General features: G+C 44.0%; 1 protein-coding gene across 1 annotated transcript in view; it reads right to left on the bottom strand.

The window, feature by feature from the left end:
• Window positions 1–23,799, bottom strand: part of TMEM132E (transmembrane protein 132E) — a 415,763-nt gene that overhangs the window by 75,512 nt on the left and 316,452 nt on the right. The window contains exon 2 of the mRNA XM_083174037.1: window positions 5,543–6,434. Within this exon, the coding sequence (XP_083030163.1) occupies window positions 5,543–6,434 (892 nt within the window). The remainder of the gene's footprint in view (window positions 1–5,542; window positions 6,435–23,799) is intronic.

Raw genomic sequence — 23,799 nt, 5'->3', positions numbered from 1 at the left:
AATGCTGCCTGGATACCGTGATTGTAAATGACATTCAATGAGAAAGAAGGAGGGGTTAGGGTTAGACTGCAGGGCGGGGGGTTTAGTTTAGGCGGTAAGGTACTAGGGTTAGGCATCTGGTGCATAAGGTTAGGGTATAGGCTGTGGGTGGAAGGGTTAGGGTTAGGATGTGGGAACGGAAGGTTATGGTTAACGGGGCAGGGGGAAGTTAAATATACTTATGGGAGCTCTGGCACCAGTATTCTGAACTTAGGGATCACTATTGTAAGAAAGTATAAAAATATCAAGATGGAAAAGATAGTAAAGAAACTGTTTCAGTAAGTTTTTTTTATATTTTTGAGCATATAGAATGGCCAGTTCTGCTCATTCATAAATTGAAAATGTTGACTGCATTTCTTACTAGAGTTGCATTGTTTGATGCCAAGCGTGTCTGGGAAGGGATTCAACCACAGCTATATTTTGACTTGATGTTTAAGGCTCAGTACATTTTTCAGAGATGCGCGACAGAAAATGCCAGGCTTAAATAAAGGTCATAATTTCTTATTCTGAGGATATTGCCATTAATAGTAGGAATATCATAATAACTCCATATTGTGGCCTGGGCATAGCAGATAATAAAGTGGCAAGCTATCTATAAGTGGGTAGACCAGTGGTGCAAGTAGAATTTTTTTCTTGGTGGTACTGATAGCCTCCACCAAAATGGGCGTGGCCATGTGTCTAAATGACAATAGTGGCGTGGCATCAGGAGACAGGGAATGAGAAACATGGAATGACTAGGGGTGGGTTGGCTCTTGCTTGGGGGAGAGCCGAGCAGCTTGTGCTTACAATTGTGGAGCCTGCTCTTCATACTGTTGGCGCTGCCGATGCCAACAGTAGCTGGTAGCTGCATAACGCTGGGTGTGGATGCATTATATTTAGACTTAAAATAAAAATAGAATTTACAGTGGGTCAGGGGGTAAGTGGTACTGCGTACCTGCAACATATTTCTTACAGGTACTCAGTACCACGCCGTACCCCCTTACTTGCAACACTGGGGTAGACAAATAGGAAAATGTTAATGGAATACTCACAATGCCCTTATTAAAAGTGCTGTAAGCACCAATAATATTTTCAGTACCGGCACATGAATAGGTTTCCAGTATTTGGTGCCTGACATAGTAAGTATTTGGTGCTCGCTGGCCGAAAATGTTGGGAATAAAGATTGGTCCAATCAACCAGTATGTAAGTGTGAAGCACAACAGGTGGTGCTATAGAAATAAATGTTAATTTAAAACAAATGGAAAAAATGGCTGATTTTTTTATTTTGGATGGGACGGACAACAACCTGCCTCTGATAGCATGTGTTATCAGCCGATGTTGGGTCGTTTACCACACAGCAAAAACAGGCTATTATAGGATAGCCCAATGAAACCATCCACCTAAAATCACAATATTAGCCCATTCTTGCTGTTCCGTAAAATACTGACATCAATATGATACGCACTATGTGTTTGAGGGTGTTGGATAGACGTCATAAGGGTGCCGGTGTCAGTGACTGTCAGTGCTGACACCAGCGTCCATGGTAACTCTTGTGCCTGCCATAGGCATCTACTGTGCAATGTCTGATGGTCCAGCTAATGGTGCACCAACAAGGCTTTTTTGTACATACATTGGCCGATTCATACCACAGCTGCTGGGCATTTTAAAAATGCATCACATTTATGTGGTTCACTCATACTTATTATTAATTAAAAATAAAGCGAACTATAAATAATAATAATAAGTTATTTCAATTTTGCATGGGGAAGGGAGAGTTCTGATTTACCTTTTGGGCCTGATTCACAATCAGTCGGTCCCTGGCTTAGTCGCTCCATCTTGGCATCTTGCCTAGGGCCTCATGAGGTCTAAATGCGCCTCTGTCTGGTGCGCCTATTAGTGAAATGGCGGAGTATACACTGCCCTGCCCACATGCAACATGGCTCTGCTTACAACAGAAGGACCCTTTTAGAATATTTTTTTAGGATCACTTAAGCTTTCAGTCTAGCCCTACCCCTAAAAGATACCTAAACATAATGGTATGTGGTCGGTAATTTGACAGTCAATTAGTTGACAGGTAAAAATCAACACACGAAAAGGGTCGACATGGTCAAAAGGTCAACACAAGCAATAGGTCGACATGGGAAAGGAAGACATGAAAAAGGTTAACATGAGTTTTTCATGTTTTTTTCACCAAAAAGGCGGTTTTTCATACTCATCTATCCATGTGGACATAGAGGGAGAACATAATAATGTGCCAAAGCGCAGCGAGGTACCCTGCACGAAGCATGACACGCAAAGCCAGCCATGCGAGGGAATGCGGTACACTTATACTGTGTCCATGTTGACTTATGTCAACATAGACAAAAAAACCTGAAAAGCTCATGTCGTCCTTTTCATGTTGACCTTTTCCACATCAACCTATTGCTTATGTTGACCATGTCGACTTAATGCATGTCGACCTTTTTCACTTGTTGACCTTTTGCCTGTTGACCAATAGTGGTTGACCTAATGACAGTGGACGTAATTGCTGTCGACACTATGACCCATAGCCAACTTAACAATATGGTATAATGTAGAGAAATCTGCGATAGAAGTGGTTAATGTGTTCACTGAATAAAGGATCAATTACAACCAGTAAATATAGGCTACTTGTGCTCCAAACACTTCAGCTGGTTATAAATACTGTATTTTTCAACTGACCATCACCAAGACATACTGTGTGTGACATTGGCTCCCAGTACACTTAATACCTGACCACACAGTGACAAATCAGTCAAACTATACCTCCCAACTGCCCTCATTAAAATGAGAATGTTCCGCTGGCTCTCATACTGTAAGTTTACAATTGTCCCAACTCGCAGGAAGTTGGTAAAAATAAAACAAATAATATTAGACTATAGTAAAACAATACAGTCTTCATCACAAAATATCTTATTTATGAAGACATTTTGTATAGTGAAATACTGTATTTTGTATTGTTTTTTATATTAAACCTTACAGATCACGTTAAAGCTTAAAAAATATATATATATATAGTTGGGTAACACACCATTGTCCGTACAGATTGCATGAGTGAGGCCATGTTTTATGGGTGGAGTTGCTTGTAAAATGATAAAGTATTGTATCTGGATATGAGCACTGGAACGCAGTAAATATACAGTACTGTACACTACTAAAAATATAACAGGGTAATTTCAGTGTTTAATTTCTCAGCAGTAGAGAATGCTCCTCAGAGGCAGTCTCTCTGCTGGTGTTCTAGTTCATTTCTCTGATTCCCTTTGCTCTCAGCACAAAGCTGTACGATAGACAGCTTAATGGTACACACGTCTTGACGTATTGCTTAAGTGACTCCCGGAATAGACATGAGAACGATGGGTTTAATTGGTCATCACTTTGCTATGTCCTCCACTATAATTCTTTTGTCAGCAATGTTAAAAGGAAAGTTAATCTGGACACCGTTCCTGTTTCTGCAAAGCATCCCTAGTAGTTATAATCCAACAATAAAGAAAAAGGGGGAAAAAGACAAAAGCATATTGTTACCACTGATAATATGAGGCAACATTTCCACCACTTAAGGACCACTTAATCTGAAATAGAAATTCAGCTGTTTTATATTAAAGAAACTTTGGATAATAGAATGAAACTAAGTAACTACACAAAACAAACCCAGTGTGCCAATAGAAAACTTTTTTCTTTTGCATTGGCCACCAAAAAGGACATATATGTAATGACCAAATTCAGAGCATTGATTGTTTGCGATGTCACCAACAGTGCAATTTCAGTTTGGCACACTGGAGTAGAACAAACTTTTCTAGGATGATTCCAAGTATGTGCAGCTGTAGGCATTGTTTCAAAAACATCAGTAATTAAACTGCACAAATAAATGTTAAGTAACTGTTTACATACTGTGATGGACAAACTGTACCAGTCATATAATGTTGTAAGTACAAATCTTGCAACGAATACATTCTTACAGTAGACTTTATTTTGGTGTGTGTTTTTATTTAATGTAAATGATAGCAAGCTTATTTTTTCATACCTGCTTCCTCTTCTGGAATGTTCAGTACACTACTCATTTTGAAGAGAGAAACTGACCCTCCAGAATCCTGCTTAAGTTGACAAGATCTTTATGCAGTTTCTTCTCCTTGCTGCTCAATGACAAACCAACATACTGTAGTCCAGCTTTTGAAGCTTTGTTAAATGGTTTAGCATTTTGGATTGGGAGCCCGTGAAGCAGAACTGAGGTTTCACTGACAGCTCCTCTCAGTTTGTACCCTATAAAAGGGGGATGTGCTATAAATTATGCTAATTTGTTAGAACTATGATGTTGACAAATTGCATCATCATAACCCCTGCACTTTCCCCATGGATCTCCCCGCTAGTTATGGGATATGGAATCGACCATGTTTAGGTCGACAATACCATGATCGACCACTTGTGGTCTAAGGGGTCTAGTTAGACCCATAAACTTGGTCGACCACATGTAGTGAGGGGAGATTGACGCTTATGAATGGTCGACAGGAAAGTGTCTGTGACCCACTCATATTACGCCCACTGAATGAGACATTTTTGCATGCACTACTAGTCACCTCCCAGTCACCACCCAGGAACGCCCATCACTTTTTCACCACAGTTCTGATACCATCAGATTCAGTTGCACTGTATACATACTCTGGGTAACACATATGTCAGAATTTTTCATGCATTGGCATTTTTAAATAATAACTACATTTTGTGCGGATTGCATACAGCTCTGAATCAGGCCTTTGGTTCTGGTACCATATCATACTGTTGCTTGATTTATATTGATGACTATGGCAGCAGCTAAATTACTAGCAGATAAGAAAGCAGAACTGCCAAGATAAAGAATCAGCAGAACATTTGGTATAGCCTGTATACTGGATCGTCTATACCACCAAGCCCCATAAGAGCTATATCTACTGTCACATATGGGTTACCAATAGCTGTTAAAATGCAGCATGATGATTTTTCATAGTGGAACAACTCATAGTGGATTATCCAATCACATTGTTTTACTATCTATCTGTGAAAGTCTCTCCGGGGCAGCACTGATGATGAAATGGTTAGCATTACTGCCTCACAGCACTGAGGGTATGGATTGAATTCCCACTATACCCCTAACTGTGTGGGGTTTGTATATTCTCCACATGCTTGTGTGGTGTCAACTCCAGGTACTCTGGTTTCCTCTCAATATCCAAGAATATACTGGTAGGATAATTGACTCCCCAAAAAATGAACCTTAAAGTGAATGTATGTACATATGATAGGGAATATACTATTTTGTAAGCCCCACTGAGGCAGGGGCTAGTGTGAATAGGCCTACATTCTCTGTAAAGTGCTATGGAATATGTGTAAGCTATATAAATGACTAAATAAATAAAATAAATAAACAAGTCATGTATGGTGGTTCTTTTGAATACACTTTCAAAAACTAGTTTAAACTTTAATATACTTTTTTATAACATTTCTGTCAAGACACCGTTGTTCTGTGGTGCTACATTACCTGAGTGTGAAGTGTTCTACACTGGAGTTTGGTTGAATGTAAAGCAAGATACTAAGGATCTCTCCTGGTCGCAAACGGCGGTGGGGTAGCCTAATGAAAATATTTGAATCCAGATGTCGTTCATCCACCTGTTCAACCTCAACTGGTTGGTATAGGCTGATACTACCAATACGCAAAAGGGGATGCTGAGTTGGGCCTTCCCCACCTCTTCGTGCACCAATTTCATTTTGGCAACCTCCACTAGAGTCTGGAAGGTGTAAAGTGTAAAACAGTTCTATTTGTTGACTCTCTCCATTAAGGTCTGCCCCATCTGTTGATGATTTTCGTCTACCAATAGGCGTGGCTGGTGATCCAAACCAGCTTTGAGGCAGTTCTGTCTGAGCAAGACAAGTAGCAAGGCTTCCTTGTAGACGACAAGAAGTCTTGCGTTCTCGCATTTCCTGAAAAATATGAAGCCGGACACAGGGAAGACGCTCAGTGACGGCAAAGTCATCCCAATCCCGACCAGCTATATAGAAGAGTACTTGTACAACCGGTTGGGTGGCTGGCACCTTTGTACGAATAATAGAAGCTCTCATTTTCCAGTTTACAGTCAATCGGTCAGGAACCTCTAGGATGCTTGAAGGCTGAAGTAGTTCCTTTGGCAAAACTTGGCCAGAAGCAAAGGGTCCCAGTGTAACATTCAGAATCGGTAACTCCTTTGTTTGAAAGACCACAAAGGGCTCTGACCGTTGTAGCAAATGAGTGCTTGAATTCCATGTTGGTAGCGGCCCATCTTCTCGTAAGAAGAATGCCAATCGAGTATTGGACAGGCGATAACTCACTGGTAGTATGGCAGACGGAGAAGGTGGAAGGGCTGTTGGATGGATTGTAGGAAGTACTTTGCAGGATGCTGAAAAAGAAAAGGTGAATGTCAGGGAACTTGCTCAATAAGAAGACAATAACTATAGTATCAAATGAATGCATGACATGGGCCTGTAATTCAGAAAAAACACATTGCCTAATAAAGAAAAAGCAAGGTTTTTTGTTTGTTATCCTCTGTACTGAATTAATATGCCAAGTATATTATTCAAACTCCATTTGGACACACTGATCTTTATCACTGTGTATACACAATCCACAATAGCCTATTATTTAGAGCTTTTCATGCAGAGCTCATATACATATATCGTGCTTGTTTACACTCACACAGTGGCACCGTACCAAGACATTGTATCACAGTGCTAGGCATTATTTGAACTGAAATCATTCTGGACAGGTGACATAAGTGTCATATACTCTCAAAGATAGATATTTTATTTATTTATTTACATATACAGATAGTCGTTTAAGCCCATCTATTGTGCGTGACTGCGGAGATGAAGCAAACAGGAAAAAATGAAGGCAAGCTGAGAAAACCACTGAAGCATCTTTTAAATTGCTAGCAATGTTCAGAGCTGCGATCACTTGGTGCTCAGTGCTGTAACGGCGGGGTCCTGAATTGTAGCCTGGGAAGATCTTTACAGCATACACAGTGTGGCAGAGGGGGAGCACTGTGTCACCACTCCTAATGGAGGTTAGGAAAGCATATTTCGCTACTTAGTATTCACACCAGGCTCTTTGCTGAATGCAGACTCACTACGCATCTAGAACTTGGCCAGAGCTCATGTGGAAGATGGGTGTTTGCCAGACGTATGGAGGACAGGGTTGATTTCTTAACCCCTGTGTGCAACAAACAGAGACAGACAAACCTAATCCTTTCCTGGGAAGACATTAATGAATATTTTACACAGCAGCTATTCATTTCTAGTATAAGTTTTGAAAGCATTTCATCAAGTAGAATATCCACTCTAAAATAAGGAACATTACACAATCCCACAGCAACAGCACTAAGGCCCCTATTTATCATACAGCAGCTAGGAGGGAGGGTGCTAATCGCAGCCATACAGTTTGCTTATCGACATGTTTTCAAAGCATCCCTGGAAAGGAGATACTGTAACTGAATAAGTACTAAGTGCCGTAATTCTTCTTATATAGGGGAAAGCTGGTACCAACGCTTGATTACAGAACACATACTGAGACTGATGCAGATTTAAGAGAAAGGCAAAAAAAAGGGGAGAAACGTATTGCCTGCTTTGACGATAGTACACCATATGTCACAATTGGCACGGGATGGGAGAGTCCGGTTTTCCCACCTGCGGGCCACAGTGTCCTGGTGCATGTGTGTTCGGGGCATCTGGGAGACTCCCTGCCACTTGCTGTTCTTAGCACCACATCTACTCACTGGAGACAGAGGGGCTGGGGGCATGCCAGCAACTCACAAAGCCCAGAGTACCTAATTCAGAATGTTGGGAGGTATGATACACAAATTTACTCACTGCAATTTGTATTTGAGCTAGGGCATGCCCCTATTGTCTATAAATCAAACCACATATGTTAAACTTGCTCCCTGCAGTGCAAATTGGTTTTGCTATGGTGCAAAATTTATCCTTTTTTTGCTTTACATGTAGAGGTAAAAGCTAATACCTACAGTTCCATACCTCCACACATTGCTTGTAACCAAGCACGGCATCTATTCACCTGCTGCTATTGTGCTTTTCCCATCATTCCCCTATATGAGAAACTGTGGCACATGGGTAGGACAGCGAGACAGTCCCAGTAAAATAAGACATTTGGTAGGTATACAAAACATGTTACATAGATAAAAGGAGGAGCATTTTGGCAAAGATCACTTAAAAGATGAGCTGTTCTTTTATTTGCCTAATTCTACCAAAACGCAATGACAGTACAATGAGACTGTAGACCAGGGCCACCATCAGGGGGGTACTGCAGGGACTTTTGTCCTGGGCCTCAACAGACAGGGTGCCAGGACAGCTGCGGACAAGTGTATGGCTGCAACCATGGGGGAGACAAAACAACTGACAACATGGACTATCTCATACATAGGACATTTAATATCAAAGATAATACAACACTCCATCCCCAGAATTGCAGCAGACTGGTATACTCCAGCTGCCTGACAGCACAGATAAGAGATGATGGTGCAGGCGACAGTGCTGGGGTATATGTGTAAGAGATGGGATGTCTGGGGTATGAGCATATATGCATGCGAGATGGGTGGCTGGCGCAGGGAGGGGTATATATGTGAGTGAGGTGGAGCTGCCATGACAGTATTTATGTACAGATGTAGCAGCCATAATCTAGGCTGCAACTAGTGGCATCCACAATCTGTTTGCTGTGGGGAGTGTGTATGTATTCCCAGAGTGAGGGGAGGAAGAAGCACTCAGGGATGTGACGGAGGCCCCCGCCCACCACATCACAGGTATTGCGGGGGCCTCCGTTACCTGACTGCGCTCGGGCGGGGAAGGGTGGCGATGTATTTTAATACATCCAGCCCTTATTCATTTCTGCGATTAGTATGCATATACGTACCATAGGCGTGCGCACGGGGGGTGCCGGGGGTGCACAGGCACCTCCTAATGATTGGCACCCCCCGCACGATGCAGCCACTACCGGCCTGCACCCTCCGGATCTTTATACCATTACTGTAGTGTTGGTACACGGCCGTCCCACCCCCCCATTTCCCCTTCAGCGGAGTCTGAGACCAGTGCAGTGCTACTGGTCTCCAACTCCTCCCCTATGCTTCCCACCTGACCTGCTGCCCGCATGAATGAATAGGAGAGGAGTGCTGATGAAGAGAGGCTTCCAGGGTACAACCGATCCGAACAGCGCAGCCACAGCCTACAAGGAGAGCGGAGCCTGCCGGGGCTCAGCGACTGCCAGTGTAAACAAACAGCCTGCCTGGGTACAGTGCATCATTTCACAGTGCCACAGACCAGAAGAGTCTGCCAGAGCACAGAGCCACCAATGTTAAACACAGCGCCACCAATGAGGGGAGTTTATTGAACTTAGATACACAGTGGGGGAGGGGTTATCAAGGTACCAGTGAGGGGAGGGGGTTTAGCGTCTTACACATTAGGGAAGGTGATATTTAGTGAGGTACAGTGGGACAGAGGGGCTTAGCGAGGTACATAGGAAGGAAGAGGGGACTTAGTGAGGTATACAGTGGGGGAGGTGGGTTAGTGTGGTACACAGTGGGGGATGGGGGAAATAGTGAGGTACACAGTGGTGGAGGGGGATTTAGCTGTCGTACTTGTCTCTAACCTGCTGTCTCTCTCTCTCTCCCTCCCCCCTCTATGCTTCAATGCTGTCTATCTCTCCTGTTTTTTTCTCTCTTTTTTGGTCCTCTCTGCACACCTTCTATCTCTCCCCCATTTCCTCCCCTGTTCTCTCTTCTGTCATTTTCTCTCTCTCTCTCTCTCTTCTCTCCGCTAACCCACTCTCCCTCCTTTTCTCTCTCCCATTTCTCTCTTCATTGCTATCTTTCCCCCTGTACCTTCTCTTTCTCTCAACCCTCTCTCGCACTTCCCCTCCATTTCTGTCTCACCTCTCTTAGGGCCACATTTATCAAATCCCTGAAAACACCCGTTTTCGGGGGTTAACCACAAATATTAAGTATCCCCCTAATGTATCACAGGGGACCGCAGCAGGAATCTCCGATCCCCCCCTGCAGCGCCGCCGGCCGCATCCCCCATAGGTTTCTATGGGTGATGAGAAGCTGCCCGATGTATCAACATTGGGCAGCCCGGCTTCGCACCCCTGGGCTATCGCCATTGTGATATGGCGATAGCCCTTTGTAGCCTATGGCTACACATCGCACTCAGTGGGGTCGCGGGGGGGTCAGTGCGTAACCGCGCATGCGCAGTCCCCCCGGCTTCCGCCTCCAGGCATCGCAGGAACGTGCTCTGTTCAGAGCCCTATTCCAGCCCCCTGGCCGGTAATACATTCGGGTGAAATGATCGCATTTTACAATGAGATCCTGGGCGGTAATAATTCGCCCAGATCGTATTGTAAATGCGATCAATGGTAATTGGGGGCCAAAATCCCTCTCACCACACTTAATCTCTCTCCTCTGCTCTCTGTGTGTTGGGGGGGGGGGGGTGCTAGGGGGGAACCAACCAAAAGTTTGCCTAAGGCATCAATTTGGCTAGGGCCGGCTCTGCCCAGACTGTCACTGTGAGAGGACAGGCACATGCACAGAAGCTACTGAAGGAGGCTCGGGCTGCATCCGGAGCCATTTAAATTTACATGTCCAGCCAGTCCCAATCCGCTTCTCCAGTAAGTCTATGGCAAGTGCAGTGCTACTGTAATCCAGGATCCAGCCCTGTCTGTGCTGTCCCAGAGTCATCGAGCATGAAGGCCTTAGAATCAAGCATGAAAGCCCTGGCATCAAGCATGAAACTCCTAGCAATAAACATGTAGGTAAGTGATACTTATGTGGCATCATATGTAATAGCTATTACGGTGTGTGGTATAATATGTAATGGTCATCACAGTGTGTGGCATAATGTGTAATGGGCATCACGATGTGAGGCCTAATGGGCATCACAGTACAGTGTTAGGCGTAATGGGCATCATGGTGTGAGGTGCAATGGGCATCACAGTCTGAGGTGTAATGTATAAGGGGCATCACGGTGTGAGGAGTAATGTGTAATGGGCGTTATGGTGTCTGGTGTAATGTGTAATGGGCATTATGGTGTGTGGTGTAATGGGCATTACAGTGTGGCATAATGTGTAATGGGCATTACAGTGTTTGTTATAATGTGTATTGGGCATTATGGTGTGTAGCATAATGTGTAATGGGTCCTATGGCATGTGGTATACCATGCAATCGGTGTGTGACGCATTACGGTGTAAATTTTTGGCACACTGTCAGTGTTGTCCCCATTTTGCAAAAATCTGTCAAACGTTGCCATGTGTAATGGTCATAAAGGTGTGGCATTATGTGGAATGGGCATTACTGTGGCATTATGTGTGATGAGCATTATATTGTGTGGTATTATGTGCAATGGGCATTATGTGGAATGGGCATTATGTGGAATGGGCATTACTGTGTGTGGCATTATGTGTGGTGTGGCATTATATTTAATGGGCATTACAGTATGTGGCATTATGTGGAATGGGCATTACAGTGTAAATTTCTGTACCTGTTTCTAGTATGTGTGTTAGGCATTATTCATTTCTGTAGTGCATATACATAAATAAGTCACCTTCTATTTAGTTTGCATTGTTGCCAAGTAGGCTGTGATGGGTACACCCAGAAGGCGGTGATGGACACACCCAGTAGGCTGTGATGGACACGCCCCTCCAATGGTGCACCCCCTAAGGAAATGGGCTGCGCACACCTATGATACGTACACATTGCAGCATCTGTATACTGAGGTGACTGAGACAGGGCTATGGTACCATATCATTTAGGATAGAATGACTCAGACCAAACCTTGACAATTTTCTTTTAAACTGGTTTACAATTTAAGCTCCATCCCTAATGTAGCTCCACCCACAGAGGTTTATTTACTAAGATTGGAGTTCTATTGAAGATGGAATGTTGCTATGGGCAACCAATCAGATTCAATCTATTATCTTCTAGAAGGTGCTACATAAATAAGAAGTAGAATTTGACTGGTTGTTATGGGCCATCATCACATCTTTAATATAACTCAGATCTTAGTACATAAACACCACAGTATCCACAGCACCAACCCACAATTTCTGATGTTCTGATGTTTCAATAACTATTACATATAATGCAGCTCTGCAAAAACAGATCTGTCCTCCCCCAGCTCAGAGGTGAAATGATTACATTTGCATGATCATACTGGGATGAGACAGTAGGAGAATACATTCACACTGATTGTATTTTGTTATATCGTTATATTGTATTTCTTTTTGTAGCCATTCAGGACTTTTTTCCCCTAAGGCAGTGGTTCCCAAACTGTGGGCCTTATTCTGGTTGGTGCGGGTGGACCGCTGTACGTGCGGTCCATACGAGCAAATACCGCATTCTTTCGGGCAAGCGTGAGTCCGCCCACAGAACAGCCGCACACGGACGGTCACAGACACCGACAAAGGGGAGTGGCGTACATTTGAGCGTACGCCACCATGCACGGACGGATCTCAGCCCTCTCCCACCGACACCTGGCGTACATATGAGTATTTTTTGCTCTGAGACTCAGCGTGTCTCCCCGATCGTGAGAGGATGTGCGTCCGAGCACGGTGGCGTACGCTTCACATATATTGGCCTGCAAATATTCCCTTTGAAGTATAATTACATACAGAGTGTGATAAATAAAGTTATTAGGAGATAGCAAAGAGCAAAATTTATGTCTAAGGTAAATATTAGTGAGATTGTGTGCAAAATAGTGTCCATGTTGCTAATCTCATACGATATTACATACATCAGCGCACAATCAGTGGTGGGATGTATTGCAGGTGGTTGATACATTCCGCCCAATATGAGAAGGGTTTAATTCTAAACTACTGTCCAAAGCAACATTAATCTGTCACTTGTTAACTAAGTATGAGGATGGAACCTCGTCAAACAATAACTAGTTTTGTGTAATACATATTTGGTTAACCTCCTTTGAACATTATAACTTCTATTTGGTGTGTCTGTCATGTCACTCATTTTGTTGCCAGGCCATCTTAATGTATAGCTCTTTAGGCAACTCCAGGTTCTACAATTCATCTTTTGAGCAGGGCCGTAACTAGGGGGGGGCTGGGGGGTCACGCGCACCGGGCGCTGGAGGTGAGGGGCGCTGTGAGGTCCGGTGACAGGTGTGTGGACGCTGTAGCTGCATGTTACTTTGACTCCGTCCATCTCCTAGACTCCTACTAGCGCGGCTGCAGGAAGCGCTGATGACTTCGAAAAGACTTGCCGGACGCTGATTGGCTGAATTCAGCCAATCAGCGTCCGGCAAGTCTTTTTGAAGTCATCAGCGCTTCCCGCCGCAGCGCTAGTAGGAGACGGACGAAGTCAAAGTAAGATGCGGCTGCAGCTTCTGCGGCTTCAACGGTGAGAGGACTGTGCGGGGAGGGGGGGGTCTCCGGCGCCAGGGACAAGGCGTCATTTGGTCGGTCCCCCCTGTCAGCTGCTAACTAAGCAGCGGGGAATAAACGCTGTGCGGTTGCGCACAGCGTCTATTCCCGCAGCCAGGGGGCTGGGGGCATGGCTAGAGGCTCACAGAGCCTCTGGGTCATGCACCCATAGTGGCAAAATGGGGGCGTGGCCTCGCGGGAGAGCAGCGATTATAGGCCATGCCCCCAAATTAGGCCACACCCCCCGAAAATTTTGGCGCGCAACACCATCACTAGGGGGGGGGGGGGGGGCACCAAAAGACTGCCTTGCCCCGGGCGCCGGAAACCCTAGTTTCGGCCCTGTTTTGAGCAAGGGTGGATGGTAGTCACACAGTCAGAGCAGCATGACAACATTCTCTACCTGCCTCCCAGTCAGCAGCCAAACAGTGATGGACTGTCGGCATGCTGATTGGTAGAGCTATCCACTAATCAGAGCGCTGACATACATTTACTGTATGGAAGCACGTGGAAAGATGGTGCAGGCCTGGATGAGCAGCATGTTATGATGTTTTAAAATTGGTTGCCATGTAAATGTGATTAGGGGGCCCAGATCATTATAAAAAAGACAGTCTTGCTTGATGCATTGACAGCTCACTGCTCTCTTTACAGTGTTAATAACCTGGATAAAAGAATATCTCCCAAGTAGACTAGTAATGTATTTGCTTCATGTAGCTGGGAATATAACTACGAGAGAGCATAACTCAGGCAAAAGTTAGTAATGACCTGTAAAAGTGAGGAGATGGCTCCCAAATGGCTGTACAATGACAAGGTAAAGAAGCTAGAGGGATGCCAGCGGCATGTTGGTTTGAAAGCAAGTGCCAGCAGGATGTTTACTGCTGTGGCAGAAACAAGGTCTATTCTCTGCTACATCCAGTGTGTTGTTTTCCAGTATGATTACATGGCAAACACATTGTAATTACTGGCACATCTCAAAAAGCTGAGCAGGGAATAACACAGCAAACACCTCTCATATTGTCCAAAGGTTTGGATGGACGTTTTGTAGACTATATTGGGTTGTGAGAGGTCAAAATGGCAAATAATGACAGAACAATAGCCAAGAGGGAAGAAAACTGATCAAAGACAGGGAAAATGAGATGACTGCAAGGTGTGAGATCACAATACAAACTGAAACAATAAAGAAGAAAGAAATGGAACAGACAGTTGCAGATAAAGCAGAGCTGTGTCTTACTTCTGCAGCTACTGGTGTGAACAAGAGGAGCAAAGTCACAACAGCATTTATTACAAGAACATTTATGGACTGTTTGTGTATAAAGCCACTTGAATTCTTATCTATGCCATAGTTGCCTACTTTTGAAAAAGCATTTGATTGAGACTGTGAAAGCAGCGTGCTGCACTGTTCGTGCTTACTTAGCAGCACTTACATTGTGTAATGGTTACCATTACTGCCTCACAGCGCTGAGGCCATGGGTTCGATTCCCACCAAGCGCTGAGGCCATGGGTTCGATTCCCACCATGGCCCTAATTGTGCAGAGTTTGTAAAAAAATATAGGGCAGAGGTTCCCAAACGCAGTCCTCAAGGCACCCCAACGGTCCAGGTATATCCATGCTTGGCCACAGGTGACTTAATTAGTAGCTCAGTCAGTCTAATTTAACCATCTGTGCTGAGCAATGGATATACCTAAAACCTGAACTGTTTGGGAACCTATGATATAGGGGGTTATTCTGGTTCACTCGCAAAAGCACAATCACTCTCTAATGGACAAAACCATGTGCACTGCAGGTGGGGCTGATGTGCAGAGAGAGTTAGATTTGGGTGTTGTATTGTTTATGTGCAGGGTAAATACTGGCTGCTTTATTTTTACACTGAAATATAGATATCAGTTTGAAGTACAAACCCCACCCAAATATAACTCTCTCTGCACAAGTTACATCTGCCCCACCTGCAGTGCACATGGTTTTGTCCATTAGAGAGTGATTGTGCCTTTGCGAGTGAACCAGAATAACCCCAATAGTAAGTGTTCCTTTCCTCAAATGTACTTCTGATATAACCTGGGGGGGTTGTTTCGTGTCATCTTGACCAACTAGTTGTAGGGTATTGCATAGCTCTGCAAAAAAGGTGTGATACTGTAACCCTTTTGGTTCTGGAAGCTGGTCTGGCATCTGCTTGTAATAGATGCCTCTTGTTGCATCACCCTATAATGGTATCACTACTGCTTCCAACGAAGCAGCAGTGATCGGTGGTGTAGCTAGGTCCCACAGTGCCCGGAGCAAGGGCAAATTTTGCCCCCCCCCCCTGATTTGTAGTAGGCGGGGCTCTTGTGCAGTGAAAAGGGGGCACGGCCTAACATTATACTACACACCGGTTTGCCCATTGCACATTTTTGAGAATCAGAGTCACACACATAGAGGAGAGGGGTTAGAGGGGATCAGACACCAGGGAAGTTGAGTTAGATGGGGTCACAGAGGAAGGGGGTAGCAGGTAACAAGCTGTCACACAGGTAAAGGGGGTTGGAGTAGAGAGGGTCACACACAAACACACACAGATAGTAGTGTACAGAAGGTCACATAAAAAGGAAAGGGGGGGTTGGTGGAATAAGCGATCCTTGGGTACTCACCAATCTGTGGGGGGAGTTGCAGGGTGTCAAAGAGGCTTGAGAATTTAGGGACAGAGAAAAGGGATCCCCGAGAGGGTCTGTCTCTGTACCACAGCGCTGTCCAGGTTGAAATACATACAAGGAAGTGCTTCCTCCATGGTGCGGCAGCAGGAGGACGGAGTTTCTGCTTCCCCCATAGTGTGAGGGAACTATTGATAGACAGTTGAAGTTCCTTTAATCAGCGCTCCAGCCGAGCAGCGCTGGCTCTGGACGCCCTGAGCTCCTCTGACAGACACTAGAGGTCATGTTCACCTCTAGTGTCTGTCTCCTGCAAGGCGGTAGCCATCTTTGGAGAGGCCACTTCAGGCAGGCAGAGACCAACAGAGAGTGCAGCGCCAGTGGGGTGAGCTGGGGCAGCCGGCGAGCAGGGCTGGGGAGCCGGCGGCAGAGTGCACGGCTCTGGTGCCTTGTGATATCTCTGTGCCCGGAGCTTGTGCTCCGCCGACTCTGCCCTAGCTACGCCATTGGCAGTGATAGCAATTTCAACCACATCTGAATTAGGCGTATTGCGTGAAAGATATCAAGGTGCCAACAGGTGCCATACAGGATTGTCATACTTTGGTAATCCATAACAAATCACCCAAAGGTGATGCAGAGTTGAAAGTACTCCCTTATGTGTGGGGCACATAATGCATACATTCACACTGGGTGCAAGCTAGTGCATGTAATGCATAGCAACCACAATTATGATCAAAGAGGTAAAATATGACCTATACAGGCCTGGATGGTAATACAAATTTACCATGTGGAATACTTATGTTTTGCATATTTTATATTTAGCATTTGTATACTTAGTATATGTCAAGTGCAAATATACACTGATTACTAGTAGCAAACAAGGTGTGTAGTCAGATGCAGCAGTAGCTTATTGGTTGGTTGTGTATCGCTCTCCATTTTATCACTTTTGAAGTTTAGTGCATCTGGTCCCGAATCTTATACAGTACAAATATCAAGACAGTAGAGAGACTGTGTTGCTTTTTGTGGACAATGTTTAATTTTCATTATTGCAATAGCATTGTCAAGGCAAAGTAGGGCGATATTGCCCATTTACTACTGTTTTGCATAGCAGAGTGGTAATCAGTGGGTGAGTTGTGCCCACAGGGAGTGCACATATCTCTAAAGGTGCATACGCACGGTGAGATTTCACTTTCTATTTGACCCCTATTTGATCTGGGTCTGGGTTGGTTACAGTGTTCACATTCGAATTTGACTATGTAGTACTGATCTGTACTATATAGACTTGCCTTGTATTGGATTTACACTACACGGGCGTGTGCATTGGGATCGAATCTGCCTGGAATATAGAAAAAACATTCAATGCCCATTTGATTTTCTATTCAATTTTCATTTGATTTTGCTTCTATAAACACAATCAAATAGAAAAATAGTGCAAACCTCACCGTATGTACCCTCTATAACATATTAAGCGAACATAAGAAATGTAGGTTGCCTAGGACTTCTAGTTACTGTTACTGGGCTGTTTCTAATAAGTAGGAGAAAGAACAAAAACAAAAAACTATGAAAAAAGTAATATCAGAATATTTTTCAAAATGTATTAATTCATCCACAGTCTTTAGTAATGCAGGCGGCCGTGGAATTTATATGAGATTATCTTCATTTTGTTGACAATAATAACAATAAACCTTTAATACATAGATTTTCATTTCTCAGTTTACCCAGCTGTCATTTTGATTATTATTTCAAGTACAATTATTAAACCTAAGATATTAGAATGATGGGCCTCTGGGACAATAATGCAGCATTGAGTACAATAAGCACATGTGCTGACGACCGGTAATTAAGGCTATTCAAATTTTGAACAGGACAATTATTTAGTCATCAGCTCATCTCTAACTTATTGCTATTTGAGATAATTATTGAAAGCATAAAGTGTATACGGACAGAGAACATGTTAATACTGAATTACTGTAATTTGATATTGTTGAAAAGATACTGTAAAACCCACAAAGCATGCATTTTTAATGAATAAATAAGGCAGGTTATTGTAGTCAATAAAGATGCTGTCGCCAGCTACTCACCACGGAGAGCAGGACGGACCCAAAGAGACATTGTGATTTGTGCTTAGCTTTAGCTCCCAGCATTTATTAGCCATAGTTCATTTTTAGATGCACTTTTGTGCTATTACATGTTGTCAGGTACATTATATTCCTTTTTTATCGACTGAGAGCTCTACAGTCATATAATTCTATTTCATGTAAAATGTTATTGCGGATTTTGTCAAATAATAATGGCCACATTCTAGTTTTCCAACGTAAACAATTCCCTAGATTAGTCAATAAGGCAATCTGCATTACCACATACAGTACTGTACCTCCCAAGCTTGTTTATCCAAACTCATGGAGAGTTGAGAGGTATGTTTGTACACTGGCTAGAGGGATGAAGCAAACCACTTCAAAGGTGTCTTACATACAGTACCTCACAAAATACATATAGTACCTCACAAAAGTCCCCCACCGCTTAGATGAAACAGCTTTGAGCATTCTATCTCTCCATTTAGGATAGATTTGTCCCAATCCTACTAGAAGGTTGGAAGTAGTAGCGACTCCAGAGGAGGGGCTGCAGCAAAATTTAAAAAGGGGAACCACACCAACTGCCAGTGAGTCATTTTGAAATGGCGTGTCTCCCCTATTTGAATTTTGAATTGTGCCACCACTGGTTGTGAGCAGGGCCGGTGCAAGGCACCGGAGCGCCCCAGGCGAGTCGGGGTGGGGGCGCCCCGGTGCCGGGGGGGGGGGTGGGGGGGTGGTACCTGTGAAAAAACGTGCGTCCCCGGCGTCCCTGCTGAGTGCTGGTGCGTGCAGTCCGTGCCGCCGGGGGATCCTGCGGCGCTGTTATTGTGTGTAAGCTGGCCGCGGCCGGCGGGGTCCCTACAGTGAATAGAAAATAACTAGCGCTTCCCGCGCTAGTTATTTTCTATTCACTGTAGGGACCCCGCCGGCCGCGGCCAGCTTACACACAATAACAGCGCCGCAGGTTCCCCCGGCGGCACGGACTGCACACACCAGCACTCAGCAGGGACGCCGGGGACGCACGTTTTTTCACAGGTACCGTTCGCTAAATGCTGGGGGTGAGGGCGAACTGACGCCCTCCAGGTGCCGGCGCCCTAGGCAAATGCCTAGAGCTGCCTAGTGGTGGCGCCGGCCCTGGTTGTGAGGTACATTTTGTTCACTGCTGCACTGCACGCTGAGCAGTGATAAATGAGTAATATTCTGTATCATGCCATTATCATGCTCCATATTTGGTGTAGAATTGCTTCAGCGTTTTCCCAATGTTGGTAGATCTGTTATGACCAGAGCAGTAGAGAGCTTGTTTGGGCCGAGGTACTTTTTAGGGGGCATGGTCTAACTGCAGCCACTGTGTGGCCACACTGCAGCTAAGCACACAGTGCTGCAGCTGCCAAGTAATGGGAGCCCCACTGGGCCCCTCCATCAGACCTGGGCCCTGGTAATACATACACCCCCCCCCCCCTCTCTCAGCACCACTGATTGTGACAGCCCAAAAATATTGTTATTTTAATGCCTGTAAGAGATACATGTATCAGCTTTATGAAATGACTCCCTAAAAACGATCAGCACATTATGGAGGTCATTCTTAGTGACCTGCAAAGCTGCTAAATTATTTTTGGGTCATCTAAACACCCACCAACCACAGATGTCACCGCAGATTTTGCATAAACATCCATTTGCAGTTTGCTTGCGGGGCAGAAATCATTGGTCGCTTGCAGACCTAAGTAAGTCTCTGTTGACTTAGATCTCCGGCACCCCTGTACGGGAAGAGGGCGAGCAGCTGCCCTCCCTGCACACATGTCACCGCTGAATTTTCATGGGAACGCCCAGCATTTTCATGGGAAAGACACCCATGAAACGCCAGAAGTTGCCATGGCCGCAACCCATGTCTGCCGCCCTGCGGCCCCCACAAAGCGTCTGCAGATGTGCATAAATGTCGCCCCGGATCTCTACCACTGAATTTAACATTCTTAATTCCAAAATGACCAAAGTACATATTGATGACATATACACCTGGCTGCCTATATTTTCATTCAACTCATTTTAAATCCTTCTTAACTATGATTGGCAATAGGTGAATCATTCACTGATAGTTTATTTAGTGTAGAAGATAAAAAATGAAAATTTCCTTACACATTGTATTATTAGTAATTCCATTTTCATGGCAAACCCACTGTGAACAAAAAAACTGTATTTTTATTCCCTATTTTATTCATTGTTTGCAGATAAATCGAAGTTTCACCTTCTGTTTATCTCCTGTTTCAGTTACCCTCTGATAAATAAATACACACTTATATCAATAATTGATTTCCAGAGTCAGGTCTGAGATTTGAACTTTTGTCCATTTGCTTATTCTTTTTCTTTCAGTTGTAATTGTCCCCAGGTCTGTGATATCTGTGCATCCTCATTTTTTTTTAAATGTACAGTACAGTATACAGTATAGTACATGTACAGGGAATACAGAAGAATAAATGATGTGAGCAGGAAAGTAAAGCACTATTGGAGCTTTCTAGCAAAACTAGTTCAAAACAAAACTCAAGCTCAGTGTACTTCTGTTTACTTAGTTATTTTGCTATTTTGGTTTCTTTTTTTTTTCTGCTGGCAGGCCCTGGTAGAGGAAGGCAGTTTGTTCCTGCTATGTCAAAATATTTTATGATGACCACCTATGACATGCTGGTGGTGGATTCTAGTTGGAAGTGAGGGTGAGTATGGTGCCATGAATTAAGAAATCACGAATAAGCAAGATAAGCACACAGTGGGGGAGCGGGACATTATGACACTGAATTACATCATTAAGCCTTCAAGCTTAATGCCCACTTCTGCAGGGAAGAGCCTCTCCAAATTTCAGGAATCTACTAGATATTACATGGGAGTATCCAACTATATTGATTGATCTAGCTCACTAAATGGCTTATCCATTAGCCAACTGTATTGATTGGTGTAGCATAGGGGTGGCCAAGTCGATCCTTGAGCTCTACCAATGGTCCATGGTTTCCAAATCACCTAGTTGGCTTACAGCTGTAGTCATTACTAACTGTCACATTTTCAAACATGCTGCATTCATTCCTCCTATAGATCCACAGGATGCCTGAAAAACATGAACTGTTGGTAGATCTTGAGATATTGAGGACAAGTTTGGCCAGCCCTGAATGTTTTATACATTATTCAAGGTGACAGGTAAAACAGACAAGCACTTCTCCACTGGTAACAAGACTGCACAAACCTGGTGAACTTTATCTGATTAGAACCACTGCTTCTAACCACAGTCAGTACAATCTAAGGGCCAAATGCACTAAGCTTCATAAAGTGATTAAGTGGAGAGTGATAACCACCAGCCAACCATTCAGCTCCTTCCTGTCATCTTTCAAACCCAGCCTATAACATGACAGTTAGGAGCTGATTGGCTGTCAGTTTATCACTCTCCACTCTTGAAGCTTAGTGCCTCTGGCCCTCAATTTGGTTAAAAATGTGTTGCCCAGTTTAGTTTTTGCACTTCAAGTTAACACTTCACCAGCTAACAGTTTATCTGCTCAAAGTCCTACCCTCCTATACTTCTGACATAAAATCAATTAATGACTCCACATACTGTACCAAGTAAACTGGATATTTAATGCAGTGGCGTAACTATAGTCCCCCCAGGCGCCCACACCTGCCTAGCACCTCCCCGCCACCGCGGGGGCTGCGGGACTATAGTTACCACCTGGTCCCGGCTCCCGACTCCTGCCCTCCTCCTCCTTACCCCATTGCCGCCGGCGCCGCTGCCTCTAACCCGACACGCAGATCTGAGTCGGGTGACGGGCGGACCCCGGCTCCAGCTGCAGTGCTAATATAATAAGAGACACTCGGAAAATGGCTGCCCCCATAATGCTGTATGGGGGCAGCCATTTTCTGAGTGTCTGTTATTATATTAGCACTGCAGCCAGAGCCGGGGACCGCCCGTCACCCGACACAGATCTGCGTGTCGGGTTAGAGGCAGAAGCGCCGGCGGCAATGGGGACGGGTAAGGAGGGGGTTAATATTTCGGGGGGGGCGCCCGAAATGTCCGGCGGGGGGGCGCAAAAAAAGTAGTTACGCCTCTGATTTAATGATATCCCTAATTATAGAATCTGTACAATTTCACCTGATGATTACCACCCACAGACCATAGTCAATATATTGAGCAGGATTATAACAAACAGTATTGTTTAATTTATTAGCAAGACCCCATCAGCGTTCTTCACCCTTTATGTAGTTCAGCTGAGAATATGGAAAATAAGCGAGTTTGCTTACTGAGTCTGTGTGAGAGCCTTGCAGATCATTAGTCTATTTGCTTTCTACTTTTCTTGAATCAAGTGTCCCATTAACACCCATACAGTGATAGGTTCTTAGTGAAGCTATCCAAATCAAGTAATTATTCAGTTATTAGGGTTCTCTAAAGCCTTAAGATTAAAAACAAAAAATACAAAGAGGGCTTTAAGAAAGTATACTGCGATTGGGAAATAAAGTAAGAAATATGAAAATGAACTTGTATAAAGAAAGGGCTTCAACTGAAGACATATGAAACCTCAACAAATCAATATGCTATTCAACAGTACATGATGAGCCTGATTCTGGTTCTCTTGCAAAAGCAAATTCTCTCTGTAATGGACAAAACCATGTGCAGGTGGGGCTGATGTAACATAAGTTACATTTGAGTCAGTTATTTTGTTTCTGAGTAAATACTGGCCGCTTTTTTGATACACTGCACTATAGATATCAGTTTTAAGGAAAAATTGCAACCAAATCTAATGCTCTCTGCACATGTTACATCTGCCCTTCTTGCAGTGCACATAGTTTTGTCCATTAGAGAGAGAGAATTTGCTTTTGCGAGTGAACCAGAATCAGGCCCAAAATATATAGTAGATTTCCCAAATTGTAGAGTTCACTTTAATTGCTCAATATTACACATACATGAAATGGCATCAACTATCATAGGGAATCCATGGATTTCCTCCCACCGCAATGGAGGTTCCCAGGTTTTTATGCTTTCTTTTACTCTGGAGAAGGTTTGTACTCATTGTACACATATGGGATGATTTAGATGTGATCGCAACTTCAATTGCAGCTGCTCACAGTGAGGATTCAGTTGCAGAATGACTGACAGTAAGGGCCGTTTAGGGGAGTTAACAAGGAGTGTTTGCAAAAATGCAGGTGTGTTGCAACCATTTGTCTCTGCAATTTCGTATCCATAAAACATGGCACCATCGGTGCATCTCCCGCCAATACTAAACAGTTACTAAGCATGTTGTAATGGCTTTGATGGGTGTATACTGTATGTTTACTTGTGCACAACCCATCACTTGCCTTGCCAGTTGACATGTGCAGCGCTGGTGGTATGTGGTGTTTCTTGCCACATGATATAGCCATGCATATAATGCCAGTTTCTCCCAATTACTACTTCCTTCAGATTGCATTACCAGAAAATACTTACAAAGGATTATAAGCTATCATCCCTATCTGACTTTATAGTGTCACATCATTCACCAAAGTGCACCCATTCATGTTTGGGCTTTGAGGGTGTATTTTTGTCCTTGTGTAATTGGCTACTGTGGAGTAGATGGACAGTATGAATCAGTAAAAGGAGTAAAGTGAGCCAGTGGAGAAGTGGCAACCAATCATGAGGTAACAACATTTAAAAATT

This window comes from Crinia signifera, chromosome 2 (assembly GCF_055691185.1).
Source record: "Crinia signifera chromosome 2, ASM5569118v1, whole genome shotgun sequence".
In the NCBI taxonomy this organism is placed as follows: domain Eukaryota; kingdom Metazoa; phylum Chordata; class Amphibia; order Anura; family Myobatrachidae; genus Crinia; species Crinia signifera.
Note: the sequence above shows the minus strand (reverse complement) of the source record. Positions and strands in the feature narration are given on the sequence as shown.